The 15,187-nt window shown below is 38.8% G+C and overlaps 1 protein-coding gene across 4 annotated transcripts in view; it reads left to right on the forward strand.

The window, feature by feature from the left end:
• The window catches only part of ESRRG (estrogen related receptor gamma), a 205,054-nt gene that overhangs the window by 145,447 nt on the left and 44,420 nt on the right, over nucleotides 1–15,187 (forward strand). For all 4 annotated transcript variants that reach the window (XM_018555713.1, XM_018555636.1, XM_018555788.1 and 1 more), the window contains one exon: nucleotides 6,324–6,485. In XM_018555713.1, the coding sequence (XP_018411215.1) occupies nucleotides 6,324–6,485 (162 nt within the window). The remainder of the gene's footprint in view (nucleotides 1–6,323; nucleotides 6,486–15,187) is intronic.

Raw genomic sequence — 15,187 nt, forward strand, 5'->3', positions numbered from 1 at the left:
ATTAAAACATGCAATTGGTGCACTATAGTAACCAGGCTCTCAGTATTCCTGCAGAGCACTTCTGGCTAAATTTTATGTCGAATTGTTTGACAGGCAAAGTTTTTTTTCCAAGACTCTTAACACATCATAAACATGATCACATACTTATATATTAAAACTAGGGATGCACCGATACAATACTTTTCAGATACCAGTGCCGATACTTGGTATTTTCATCAGAACTACCAGGGTTGCAGCGGTTGCAGCTGGGACCTGGCTCTGGTGCTCCACCACTGTCCTGAAATCATTAGTCTCTATTGTTTTAGAAAAACTGCCACATGACAATAAACAAAAATGTATCAGTACTTGTATCTGTGAGTACTTGGGCAAGTATCAGTACTTGTACTTGAAAAAATGGTATCGGTGCATCCCTTTATTTATAGTTATAAAAACAAAATCATATATTAAAACAGAGATGTACAAATCCCAGGAGCTCCGTGTGCTCCTTACAAATGACAGCTGCCTCCTAACTTTTGAATTTTTCTCTAGTGTAGTGTTGGAGCTGGAAAAGTATCTGTACTTGTACTTGTACCAAGTACGGTACTTGGTATCGGTGCATCCCTAATCAAAACATGCAAATGGTGCACTATAGTAACCAGGCTCTCAGTATTCCTGCAGAGCACTTCTAGCTATATTTTATGTCAAATTAATCAGACAGGCAATTGTTTTTCTTTTTCTTTTTGCAAGGCTCTACTCATTATAAACATGATGATGTATATATCTTAAAACATGCAAATGGTGCACTAAAGTAACCAGGCTCTCAGTATTCCTGCAGAGCGCTTATAGCTAAGATAAGACATTCACACAGATGTATGCATACTGTCAGTTACTGTGATCCAGAGGTATGATCCAGTCTGTAGTTAGGCTTTGAGACCCGGGGGAACTTTTAATTTGCATATTATGCTATAATATTCCTGGAAGTTGAATGGTTATAACTGCTTATATATTATATGTAAACCCAATTGCTAAAATATCATATCAACTTTTATATTTTTTTATCATTTTAAAAGTCATTTTATTTATATTTAAATCTGCAACATTCAATAAAATAATAACCGGTGATCCTGCCATGTTTTCCAAGCTCTAAACATATTTTGCATTATATATTAACCAGGCTCTCAGGATCCCTGCAGAGGGCTGCTAGCTGTGTCACATGTCAAATGTCATGTTTTATGTTAAATGTCACATGAGTCAAAAAGGCAAGTCACATAACGTGCTGTAGTATGTGCACTGTCTCTTACCTTTACATAGATGCACAGTCTTTAGCCAGGCGTTGAGACCCAAAGAACCTTAAATTTACATATTATAATGTTCTTAGAACTTCGATTATTATAACTGCTAAAAGTTTCCGGTGAACACAGTTGCTAAAATCTCAAATAAGCTTGTAATTAATTAATTTTTAATATCTGCAGTTAAATCAATATATAGATATACTGCTACCATATTTCTTATAATAAAAAAAAAATCTATCCTTTATCTTTCGGTTGAAAAAAACAATGTTAAACACCATTAAAATTACAATTATTAAACAATGTTTGCATTGCCCATACATACTGGGGTGCTCTAGGCATGTGCCTAGTTTGCCTGTATATAACTCATAAAACAGCAATCCAAAGACAACAATGTGATTACATTGTCTAATAAATAAATAAAAATGCCATTGCTAATGAAGTGCAAAAATGATAACTTCAATTATATCAAATTAATTTGATATCATTGTATAATATTTCTCTCTAAGTTTATTTTTATCTCACAGCACGGATTGTGGTTTTAATCTATAGCTTACCTAATATATTATGTACACTTGACTTATCTGTGCCATCATTAATATTTTTTTTTGTGCTGGGACTCGGAAGATTTTCCAGGATTTTCTTAGTGATTTTGCACAGAATAGGCACAGCGGAAAAGTGGAATGTATTGATTCCAATTAGGGAAACATTAAATAAGCCTCTCTTCCCTCGTAACAATGCTTATGGCTATTCAGTGCCCTTAATTCCAGTGGTCTGATGGCTCCATCAGCCTGAGGAGAGGTTGTGGCTTCAATCTGATGGCATATTAATAGGAAATCAGGCCTGTTGTAATTTAATGGACATCCCCATGTCCTAAAATAAAATTCACATTGCAAATTTACCTGCTAAGACATTTTACAAGATCACTAAACAGTCACCCTGCTTTAGTGCATTTTCCTAAGATTAAAAAGGGATTCAGAGATGCAATTTTTAGAATTTGCTTGCAGCCCCATCTGCAGGTAGACATGGGCCTGTAGCACCAATTTTAAATATAATGAAGCTCTAAGAGAGGCAGGTCAGCACCTATGCATGGGCTGTAGGAACATCCTTAACTGCACACTAACCCCAGACAATCGTTTATTTTACCCTATGTGTATCTCCTTCCAGTAAAAGTCAATCATTCACTTTACAAAAGCATTCATATATTTTTATACATGGGGAAAATAAAAACTCTTCCTTTGGTAAAAGACTTTAATTATTTTAAGCTCAACTTAACAATAATTGTTCTGAATCATTTTGTGATCTGCCTAATTATGTCATTCTCTTTTGTCTGGAAAATGAGGATTTATTGCACATTGCAGGTTCTGCTTCATTATGTGTCTGCTGTTTTCTTCATTGAGTGGGATAGCCAGTTCTAAAATGAACTCATCTACAACCAACTTGTGTAATATGTGAGAGTTATTGATATAGTTCATTAAGATAGATGCAATTGTTAGAAGTATATACGAGACATATAAGAAAAGATCATGGAGACCAGGAAAGCATTTATATGTGTACAGTTAAAACTCCAGAGAATGATCTGCTAAAAAAAATGTTAGTAGACAGGATGCCATAAATTGTGTGTAGTGTTGGCTACCTGGACGATGCTGATGGCTGCAATGATACGCAGTAGTGGGTTGCAATAGTTGCCAACAGTTAAAAGCGGACCTTGGTCTAAAAGCCCGTATATGTGGCTGCCCCCCACCCTCTCTACACAAAACACTGCATTACAGGAATTAAAGAAATAAAAAAACATACTAAAAGAAAATTCATGAAAAAATATTACTCCCTGCTTCCTGTCACTGACGTCAATAGGCCTCATAGAGGGATCCTGGAGAAGCTTAGGATCCCAATTCTTGTAAGAGGATGCTACTGCACTGTATAGGAACACGTTCTTGCAGTAATTGGGATCCTTAACTGTCCCTGGATCCCGCAAGAAGACCCACCTACATTTCCTTGCCTAGGCGAGTCCTGGGAGTAAGGTAAATATTTAACATGATTTTCTTGCAATGTGTTTTATTTCTGTAATGAAACATTTTGACAGTGGGGGAGGGGGAGAAGAAGTGACAATCACATAACCATACAGTTATTATAGTATTATTGTAAGGTCAGCTTTAAAATAGTTTTCAAAGAAACACATTTCGATGCCGAAGTGGTGGTTCCAAGATAAATATGTATATTATCACATACATTTTTTTGTATGTTATCAATGTTTCTAATTATTAACTTAAAGGGGTTGATTTACTAACCTTTTAAACACACCACGAACGTGTATACACCTCTGTAGTGTGTTCCCTCCCAGCATGATCTATGGGAGGAATCGAAACACCTTTGTAGTGTGTACACACCCAGCAGGTGTGTTGTGCAAAGCCCTGCAATGAATTGCAAGGTAATGTGGTGTAAATTAGCTCTATGTTATGTTGCTTGCGTTGATGAATGCAGGAATGTAAATGCATGAGCTAACCATTTTTGTCTAAACTGTGAAGCAGCATTATATATGCATCATGTGCATGATTTTTCCATATATGGCATTAGTGGAAATATGCTTTTAGAGACTTTTTGGTTGATAAATACGTTTTGCTGTGTGAAAATCACACACACCTGGTGTGTGTGTGTGTTTAGGTTAGTAAATCACCCCCAAAGTGTCAGTTCCTTCTGAATGTCACCCCAATGCTCAGTATAAAGCAGGTCACCTGCCCTTGAGGCACAGATATAAATGCTCTCACATTGTGGTGTGCTGTGTTGCCCAACAAATGTTTGTCAATGTGTGCATAGGTTGTGTATATAGCCTAAAGGTTCAGTCCATACCCAACTGATATTTTAACTATTGGTGGTGCCTGGTGGGTTGAGTCAGCCTCTGACTTCTCATATGTCATGGATACATTGAGATTGTCCTGCCATAATTCTTGACCCTGTTCCTGTATACCTGTGTGATGTGGGTGTTCCTGACCACCTTGGTGTGTCACAGCTCCTCCTTTTATATTCTCCATAATGTAGAATAAATAAAAAATGCAGCGTGGAAACCCCTCATAATGGGCACGTCATGGAACTCAGCGCAGAGATCATCTCATGAAATAGTAGAATCTGTAAGATGATTTAACTCTCCATCTTCTACCAAACACTAAAATATCAGTTTAAGTGGACCGCCCCTTTAAGAAATATTCAGCAAAATGCAGATTGGCTTAATATTGCCAGCCCTTGATCAAAAAGTGTACAACAATTTCCAGCACTACAGCAGCCATGTAATAGCAAGAAAACCTTTTATCATAGTCTTCTGAAGTAGATATAAACCATTCCTAGCTAGTACAACACTAGATATGACAAGTAAAGGCCTTCTCATTATATCTTGTGTATTCTGTAAATGTATGCATGTAATGACATCTGATACGGAGCTGTCCTAAGGCCATTCCACTAATGCACTTACGTCTGTTTTTCCATGATTTTTGCAAATGTTTCAGATATAATCAATAAAATGATGCTGCTCTGAATGATGGCCATCCATTCCGCCAGTCTTTGTAATGTTAAATAGAATGCTACCTTGTTTTGCAGTATGATATAGGCATGTCTAGTTATGGTAAGAAAGTCACTATTTTTTGCGTCACCACAGAGGAAGAAATGTTTTTCACCTAAAATACATGCATAGGTATATTTGGGTGGAGGTATGGCAGATCAGGAGAGCGGAGCCACCTCGATTTTTTGTTTTATATGTCAGAAGGTAAAACTCAACTGTTCACAAAACCTTTAAAAGTGATTAAAGGAAACCAGTCATGGAGAAATATGTTGAAGGGAGTCTTCCCTTCAATTCCTGTTCAGTGGAACCAGCAGGAAGTCAGAGGAAATCTGTCCAATTGGAGGTTAAATGCCTTCTTGAACAGTTACCGCTAAAACAGTTGTCCCCATTGGGGGAATTCTCTTCTATTGCTGTTCTGCTGACAACTCAAAAAATTTTGGATTGCCTATCTTCAGTTACAATGAGTGCGGTCACCTGGATAAATAGAGAGACTACATCATTTTTATATATATATATATATATATAAGGGATGCACTGATACCATTTTATCAAGTACAAGTACTGATACTTGTCCAAGTACGCACAGATACAATTACTGATACATTTTTGTTTATTGTCATGTGACAGTTTATCTAAAACAATACAGACTAAGGATTTCAGGACAGTGGTGGAGCGCCAGAGCCAGGTCCCAGCTGCAACCTCTGCAACCCTGGTAGTTCTCATGAAAATGCCAAGTATCGACACTGGTATCTGAACATCCCTAGACTGGTACCAATGACAAAATTGAAAAGCACAAATAAGATAGCATGCCAATCCAAATAAAAATAATTTGTTGACAGTCACATGCCAAAAAACAAGTGACACAGTTTTGGGGAAACACGGGGGGGGGGGGCTGTGGGTAGCCTGTAACTGTTCGGCTCCAGTTTTGATAAATTCCCCTTTAAAAAATATGTCAATACAAAAAAGGGGACCTGCAGGTTGGTGCTTGTATCTTGCGGTATGTGTCAAAAAGGTCTTGATCCCAAATGATATATATAGTATATATTATATGAGAGATATAGATAGATAGATAGATAGATAGATAGATAGATAGATAGATAGATAGATAGATAGATAGATAGATAGATAGATATGCGTGCCTTTGCAACAAATTATCATTTACTTTGAAAAGTATGATTTTCTATGTCATTGTTTTTAGGTTTTTGTATTGTATCACTGTTAGATAATAAAAGCAGATGGTTTACTAATAACTCAGATGCTTGGTAAAAAAAACCCCAACAACCTAAGATGTACGGCAGCACGAGCTGTTATTTGGAATGTCTAATAAACTGCGGCTTTCATGGTGATATTTTTAAACTCTGTCTTTCAGGAAGCGTGCTTCTCTGATATCGCTTTATGATGTATGGGAGGTTCTCAGGCTCAATGATACACCGATGATTGCTGTATTTTTGGAAACAGAGAGATCTTGCTATTGATTGTGCCATGCTGTGGTCTATTTCTTACAGATAACAAGATTGTCTCACATTTGCTGGTGGCTGAGCCAGAGAAGATCTATGCTATGCCTGACCCAACCATTCCCGACAGTGACATCAAGGCCCTCACTACCCTGTGCGACCTGGCTGACCGGGAGCTTGTGGTGATCATTGGGTGGGCCAAGCATATTCCAGGTATGTCAAAGAACAATGAATTAAGAATTAAAAGGGCCATTCCACCCTAAAGTGATGAATCTGGCTTTTTTTTGGTAAATGCTGGAGTGTTAAAGCAGCCAACACGTTTTTCTGTGTGTCTGGGAATTTATTGGGGGAGATTTCCCAGGTCTGCACACCTGCTGTGACCTTTATAAAGGGCTCTCAGTCTCGGGAGTGGGAACACCCAAAACTCCCAGGTGGACAGGAAGAGAGTTGAATATTGTGGCAGGAAATCTCTTTGGAATATCGAAAACATATAAGAAGCCAGGGGCTGACATGGCCCACTAGATTCCACCTAATACTTTAGGAGAGCCTGCCACCTTGCCCATTCAGGGTAAAATAGCAGGGCTTGTTTAAAGCCTGCCCCACTGGCCACCTTATACTCTGCTCAATAATGTTTCTTTACGGTTCCTTCTTCTGTCATGCCCACTGCAAAATATGTGCTGCTTCCAGGTTTGGGGGAGCATGTGACCTCCACATGATGATGCCCTAGGGCTCAGTCACATGACAGAGGGGGTGACATTACTATACCATATGTATGTTAGGGCAGCTAAAAGGGTCAGAGTGGAATGTTTTTTTAAGGGTAGTATCGGATGGTAAGGAGGTTGGCTTTAAACAGGCTCTGTCACTTTGCCTTGTATGAGCAAGCTATTAAGGCCTTTTTAAATATCACCTTTGGGTACATTGAGCCTGCATGCTTCACAGTGGTTTAAGTTGAGAGATATGATGGTAAATGAAGGGAGCAATGTGATTCTAAAACAAGGCTTCTATGGACAATAAGTGAAGTTATTAAAAGACTTGGATGGGAAAGATTACACCTGTAGCAATATCAGAAATTCCAATTCATCTAAACCATGGTTGTGTAAAGTCAAGCAAAGCCATTCTTGTCACAGGATACCCTGCTGTGCTTTCTCCATTTCCTCTTCCAATATATGTGTGTGAGGCTATAGCAGGCTCAGAAAAAAGCCAGCAGTGGAACCAATAAACATGTTAGCCTGCTTTTTTATCAGAATCAGGGAACAGTTTAGAAGAAATACTGACAATGATCAGGATTTAGCTAACATGATAGCCATCTTCACAAGATGAACGAGTGTGCCTAACTGTAGCTAACAAATTCCCGGTCTACCAGTCCTGCTACGTTTTCTTCTTAAAAGAGGTTCAACGGAAGGGGCTGGGAATATATGTCCGTGACTAGAGCAGAACCTTTCGAGCAGCAGCTGGCGGCTCCCAGTTCTCTATTAAACAACTTTGCTCTTTTATTGTACAATAATATTTCACAAGCAGCACCAAAACTTAAGGAATTTCCTTCCATCCTGCAAATCTGTCACCTCGGCTGCCTCACTCCTCTAAAGCAATCACGAGGGAGTGAAAGAAATAAAAGCTTTATTGGGATTTGTGGGCAGGAACATGCTTCGTACAATAGACCCATCACTCTACCTGAGCAGTCACTCAATAAATACTTACTCAATACTCGCGCTCGGGGAAATGAAGTAGCGAGCCGGATATATTGTAATATAAACATGACATAATATTTTCTGAAAATAATACGGGGAATTGTTTGTTTGGCGTAAATTGCCGAAACACGCTTTCCAAAGACTGAAGAGGTGTTTATTAGTTCAGAGCTAAGAGTTTACAATCCTGTAAAATCATTTTTCATTCTAAGCCTTGGGAGCGTTGTGAGTATTTGGAATTGAAGCACAGCCAGTGACTGATTATTTTAAAGGGCAACTTAGCTTTAATTAGGTTATTTATTAAAAGGAAGTTTGAGCAAATCATTTCATTTCGGTGCCGCACATCGCTGCAAGATTTTTTTCTGCCCTGGTAAACTAAGTATTCAGTGAGATTTAGGGGTTAAAGTGACACTGAACTCTGGAGTTAAAATGCATTCAACTACCTTAACTATTAACAAATCTTATTTGTGTATCACTTGGCTGTAGATCCTCAAATAATCTCTGAATTGGTGCCGACACTGTCCTTCCTTCTGGAGGGTGACTACTTTACAACACACACAGGGACCATGGGGAACAAAAGTAGTCACCCTCCAGAAGGAAGGACAGCGTCAGCAGGAATCTAGACATGATTTGAGGATCTGCAGCCAAGTGATACACAAATAAGACACATTTTTGTTAATCGTTATGTGACTTGAATGCATTTTTAGGATTTACTTCTAAGTTTACTGTCGCTTGAAATGCATGATGATTTAAACATTAAAGTTAGTGTAAGGGTGTCATATTTATGAATGTAGACCTCATTCACATCTGCATTGATCAACACAGACTCAACGCAAGAGAACAATTGTGCCCTGTTCACACCATACAAGTGTGTTGGGAAAAAATGCAGCAGGTCTGCATTTTCAGGCAACACAAAGCACAAAAATGCATTACAACACACGGATGAACGCTGCCATGGTCTGTTGTGCATAGAGTTAAATTATTTTTTTAACATTATATATATATATATACAATTGTGATTATTATTAAAAAGCTTTATTCCTTTCACTAAATTATTTTTCTTTTTACTTGCAATGCACCTCTGAACTTGTTAGTGAACTAACAGTCCCGTCCAGAAAGTGTCAATACCCTATCAAAGCCTTCCCCCCCCCTCCCCTCCTTGCACGTTAATAGCTCTTTCCTTCTTTCCTTCTCTGGGAATGTTTAAAACGGTCTGTACTGTCCCAGCTCCTCCGCCCCTCCTCTCACCTCAAATTTTATGTAGCTGCTGGGGGAGGAGCAAAGGGGGATATTAAAGTGTGTCACTTGAGTGACAGACCTCTGTCTGGTGGGGCTGCTGACATCACATCCAAAATGGTGGTGTCCAGCAGCAGTCTCAGGGATTTCAGATGTCTGTGCACATAAGGGCGAATTGTACATCTAAGTAACATGCATGAAATATGTTAAATGCTCATCTTATCAGAGGATTGTTGTTGAAATGGATGGTCTGGCGACAGCGTCTGTTAAAATCCATCTACTAAATACCAACGTAGCAAGAAACATTACCAATCGTTGGGATCTGTACTAACAGTTTCAAACATTGCGGATTTCAGCTAAAACTAAATTCAGATGTTAGCCTAAGTGGTGAGCACGTTCAATAGTTTGAGCAATGTGTTTCTGCTGCGCTTAACTTCTGTCTGCCTCCCTAAACTAGTTTGTCTTTATGCGTTGGATGCTACAGTAATTTCTTTAATGAAATTGATGGAAGTCCCTTTCCCAGCCCCAACTGAAACCAATTTATTGGTCATGATACGCCAGCTATGTTGCTAACAGTCGTAACGAACTGTCAGGCAATATAGCAGTGGAGCTAATTTGAAGTCATTAGGTGTGCAGCGTTTGGGCAACAATTTGTTACAGCGGTTAGGAGCGCAGCTGACATCTCAGGAATGGCTTTGTTCGGACTTACCACTAGATGAAGCCAGGCAAATTGTAAACTAATTTAAACATCAGTCTGTATTATAGCTCGCCGGGCTACTTTGCCCGTACACTGTTTTTCTAATAAAGCGCCCAAATTAATCCGCGGCTGGTTAAAGAGGTGAGTTTGGGCTTTATCTCGCTACCTGCAACCTGGAAATGTAAATGGAATAATCACGCTCAAAGTCACACACAAAGCAGGAGCTCCGAGCTGGCGTTCAGTTTGATTAGTGCGTGTGGCTCTGATAGAACAAGATGCAGACAGACCAGCCAGAGCGCCCAGTTGAAATCAGCTTTCCCGGCTTGAGTGCACAGAAAGCCATTAGATTGCTTTGGCTAGTCACATTGCCTTTGTTTAAAGGCGGATGCGGCGGCTGGGGCACGTAACGGTACAGGAGAGATGTATTTTTTCCGACACGACGTCCAACTCGATAAATATTTATCTCTATAGATCTCCCGCTGTTTAAATTGCAGTCCAGTTACAGTATTTAGCCTTATTTTCCCATCCGAAATCAATGCAGGTGTGCGCCGCGTGGATTTAACTCTTCACGCCTGCAAGGAAAGTTCCGTTAAATCAGGAGACTTGGACTTAAGGGTGAACTCCAGACATACAACTGAACTGATTAGAGGTGTTGTATTATTTTCAATGAACACAGGCCTTCTCTGATTGGATGAGGGTAGATTGTGATGTCAACTGCCCCTCCTTTCCAACTCATCCAATCAGGGAACGTCTTATAGTCGTTGACAAGAAATACAATGCATTTTCTGAATGGAGAAGGTGCCAAGTGAGTCCCTCCAGCACCACCAGCACAGGAATGCACTTTCTATATGTGGCACAAACTGCTTCGATGATTTTGAGACTCCCATGCAGCCCTCTGGAAGTGACATATTTATTCCCAATGTAGATTTTGAAATAGATTATTCGTAGACTTCAGTTTAAACAGTCTACTACAGTGCACATATATTTTAAGGAATATCCACATTATAACTAAACTTTGTATTATAACCAACATGATAAATAAAAATAATTGAAACAAAAACACTCCATGAAATTAGGTATATCTTCAATGCGTTGTTGTGTTCTAGTGACAGGTACACTGTAGTAGCCTTAAATCAACTGTGTGCCAGTATTCTGAAGCAGAACAATATGAAACACTGTAGTCTATAGATTATGTTTCAGCAAGGCATTTTTTCAGTTAATCCTTTCTCCAGATTATCTGCTAAGAAGTCCCTTAATCTTCTTTTTCAGACACCTTTGACCCCACCAGTTTACTTTAGAATTATATACCTATTAGGAATATACATGACTCTAATCTAGGTTTGGTCATACCATTGCTTATCACCAGCTACATTTTGCAAAGAAAATCCGATACACACTGATAACATAGGTCAGGTAGTTTGGGTTATCAAATATTTCTATAAATGTTTGGCTATGAAACTTTTCAATCTGATATAAAAAGTGGCACAGTTCTCTTGATAATGGATATGGACCTTTTTTATAATAGTGCCTGAAATAAGAAGTGTAACTGGTCTGCCTATAGGAGCTAGTTAAGTTATCTTTCAGCTGGTGGACTGGATTAAGTCTTGTTGCCTCTGAGCCTTCTTCAGTCTGAACCACAATGCTCCCCCTTCACTGAATGTGAAAAGCAAATCAGTTAGCCCATTCTAATCTGATCATGAGCAGAGAAAAATGTAATGTACTCTGGCTATCCCGGCCATTGCAACCCTTATCTATTGACTGACTCAGAGTGCCTGTGCAGTAACATGGACAGTACTGTTCCATCCTCAGACTTTGCCCACATGAATGTGGCCACATGCGCTCACATAATTTATTTGTTGCAAGTTTTCTATGAGAAGAAGTCCAGATATAGAATGCTTATAGTACACTCCCTCAGATTAGCTAAAAAAAGTAATTGAATCACTAAATTATGCTTTAAATGCTTAGTCCACCTTTTGGCCACCTTATGCAAAAAAAAAAAAAAAAAAGAGTAGCAAATGCAGCAAATATGATCTGAAGATCATTGTGCATTTACTACTTTTTGTATTGAACCCTTTGGAGCATTTCATTCACGATCAATGTGTTGCAGGTGCAAGGGCCTTAGAACACACTGCGTGCATTGGAGATGCTTACCTGACCTCCTCTCCGTTGTGTTTTCTGCCAGTTTCTTTGTTTTTAAAGTTCTCCAGCTCTTGTCATGTCATTGAGTGTCTCAGTATCAGAAGCTGGAACAGCTCTAGAATGCAAATCAGCCGAACTCCTAGACCAAACAACCAGAATAATTTGTTGTTTGTGCCAAACCTGCTTTAGGTTTGATTGAGGATCAATGAGAACCAGGCTCTGTCTATGCTTGCCATGCTGAGAAGCAAACACACATAGCTCCTGTTGTATTTAGTTTTTCCAAATATGTATGACCATATAGAGCCAGGGAAACCCCATATACAGTCATTTTCATTCTTAGAAATTATCCCAGTTTTTCTGATGTTTAGTTGAGCCTTTACTTGGCCACATTAAAGGGAACCCAATGTTGGATATCTGCCATTCTAATACTGAAGCAAAATACTAAGGCCATTCTTTTCTTAGATATATCTAAAGTATGCACATGTTAAAGTGTATGTACAGGCAACATTTTTTGCCAGTGCAAAAGGGAAATTAATTCCTCTGGTTGTTCTGGTGACCATTGTCACTGAGTCAGAAAAGGGAAATCCAAAATGTTGTCACTAGACCAAGAGATGAGGAAAAATCCTCAAGTGGGGGCAACTTTCTAAGATGGGAATTCCATGCAAAAATATTCAAATTGTAGATTAATTAGATAATTCTGCGTGCAGATAATTCTGCGTGCAGATAATTCTGCCACTTGTAAAAAAAAATAATGATGGTTCTAATTCTTTTTTCCATAGGAGTAAGTTGGTCTCCTCTAGCTATATGGTTATATCCTTACACCAATAATATATATATAAAATATTTCTTAGCACTCAGAAGTTCACACATTAAGAGACCACTAGCGGTCAAAAGAATAGAAATAGGGACAAATGTGGACATTTGCTTACTCAATCAGGCATCACAGATAATCATTTTCTAAGAAAATCCTTTAAAAATAGCAATAGATTTCTAAGTTGGTTTTATGGGAAATAAAGGAATCTTCCCATCCAGCAGAGTAGCCTTGGAAACGGCTGTTGCCCATTTGACCCCATTTATGTTAAGAGACTAAGTAGAGAAAGAGGACAATTCTTTTGTGCGCTTTTCGATAAGGGAAGGTCAGTGATATAATCTGTGCTTTGAACTATTTAGCCACAGATGACAAAAATCAAATTGCAGAGGGGTCTCAAAATGCTAAAGGGCAAATGTGATGGGCACAGAGTGAAAATCCAGACTACTCAAGAGTGACGGGGGAGCGGGGTGGAACCAGGCTGACATATCTCATGATTGACACCATAAGATATGTTACTGGTAGCTTGTATACCTTCCATTAAATAGTACAACACTGCAACACTGACATACAACATGAATAGACAGTACCACAAGGCTTTAAAGGACAAAACATTAATTAACATATTTGTATAATCACAATGGGGCAAGCTTTGGAATTCTGACAGCATGCATTGCATTTCATGTGGAACTCCATGTACACTTTTTAAACAAAAATGAGACCCAATGTGGTTATATGAGCAAAAATGTTATTAAACCTTAAAAAAAAAAACGACTTTATTTTTTTTACCAGCAGCAGCATGGCGGACAATATGATGTTTCTGATGTCCCAGTTTAAAAGGATTGTAGATGCATCATTATGTTCTTAGCTTTGGGAAGTCTGTAAGGGGTTTGGATTAACCCCAGTCAGTGCCACCTGGTCTTAAACACCAATTACACCCATTTCCAATCTGCTGTAGTTCATATCACACTGTATGTCTGTAGTGTATATGGCCCCTTCTGACCATATGGTCATTGTTGGGGTTCTGTTGCCACAATATTTACCCCACTAGCAACAGTTCTACTTTATTAACTGCATTTAGTTAAAATCAACCCTTTCTTTTGCCAGTGTTTATAGAATTGTCTGCCAAATGTGCATTATTAGGCATATAAACAATTCATGTTCATACTCAGTAACCCAAAACTGTGCTTAAGCCCCAGTTATTCCCATGTTGGGCACCACCATCTTGTATCTTGCCCCGTATAGAGAAAGTTAGCCCAAGCTGTCTATCACAACCCATATATCAAAGGCACCTTTATCTATCCTGTGAGTCATCACTCCTCTGTGAATAAGTCAGTGCCCAAGGGGAGCAATTAGATATGGAGAACAAAGTTAAGCTGATGACTTTTGACCAAAAGTCAACATTTACATAAGAGTAACATTGCTATTTAGCCTGTATATCGTGTCAAAATAAGGAATGCATGTGAAACAGATAATGGAGCCAACTATGAAATTACTCCTTCAGTTACAATCTTGGGCGATTTAAGGGTTCACTTCAAGTCATTGCGTTACCACATGGGCTTTCATGTGTGTTGCATTAAAGCAGCCCATTTGTGGTATGTGGTATTTGGTGCACATCCATCAGCATCTACTGTGCAGAGTGATGTGCATTATCTGCTTTGCGTTAACACACGGTAAAAAAAAATAATCACATTCTACCACATCTCAGTGCATCCTATAGGTGTGAAAGGGGCCTTATTTCTGGCCATCCAGTTCCTTTCATTCATTTAAATCCCAACAGCAAATAAATGCCAAATCTCCTGATACTAGCAGTTAATATCAAGCAGACATGGTGGAGGCTGCTTTTACTTAAGTTATCATTTTATATCCAGTTCACAAGCATAAAGAAAGACAGAAAAGGTAAATGCAAAGAAGAAAAAATACATATCCGACCTCCTTTTATCAGCAAATAGAATTAGCCTTGCTGCATTGATAAATCAAATAAATGGTATGTATTTTGTTGTGAAGCATGAGCGGCCCTTATCTTGGGGATGGAGCACCTTACAATAGCATTAGTGAAATGTTTGACTTTACTTAGAGAAGCATAAGGACACAAGAACGGATGACGGCGCACTAATAGCCCTTTTTAAGAATGACAGTACCCCGCCATCAGCATCCTTTTATATCCTCGGGAACTGCTCATGCCTCGCCGTTCTGTTTCCTATCTGCCTGAGCCCTTTTTTTATTTCTCTTTTAATTTCGTCCGTGCTTGGATAAGCGCATGCTAACACAATATGATTGAGTTGTAAAATGGAAAGCTGTCTCCTCTAATCTCCTTTATGTAGATATGGAGGCCTGTGAAAAACCCAGT

The sequence above is a fragment of the Nanorana parkeri genome, unplaced genomic scaffold, assembly GCF_000935625.1.
Source record: "Nanorana parkeri isolate BGI_ZX_2015 unplaced genomic scaffold, ASM93562v1 scaffold1, whole genome shotgun sequence".
NCBI lineage: Eukaryota > Metazoa > Chordata > Amphibia > Anura > Dicroglossidae > Nanorana > Nanorana parkeri.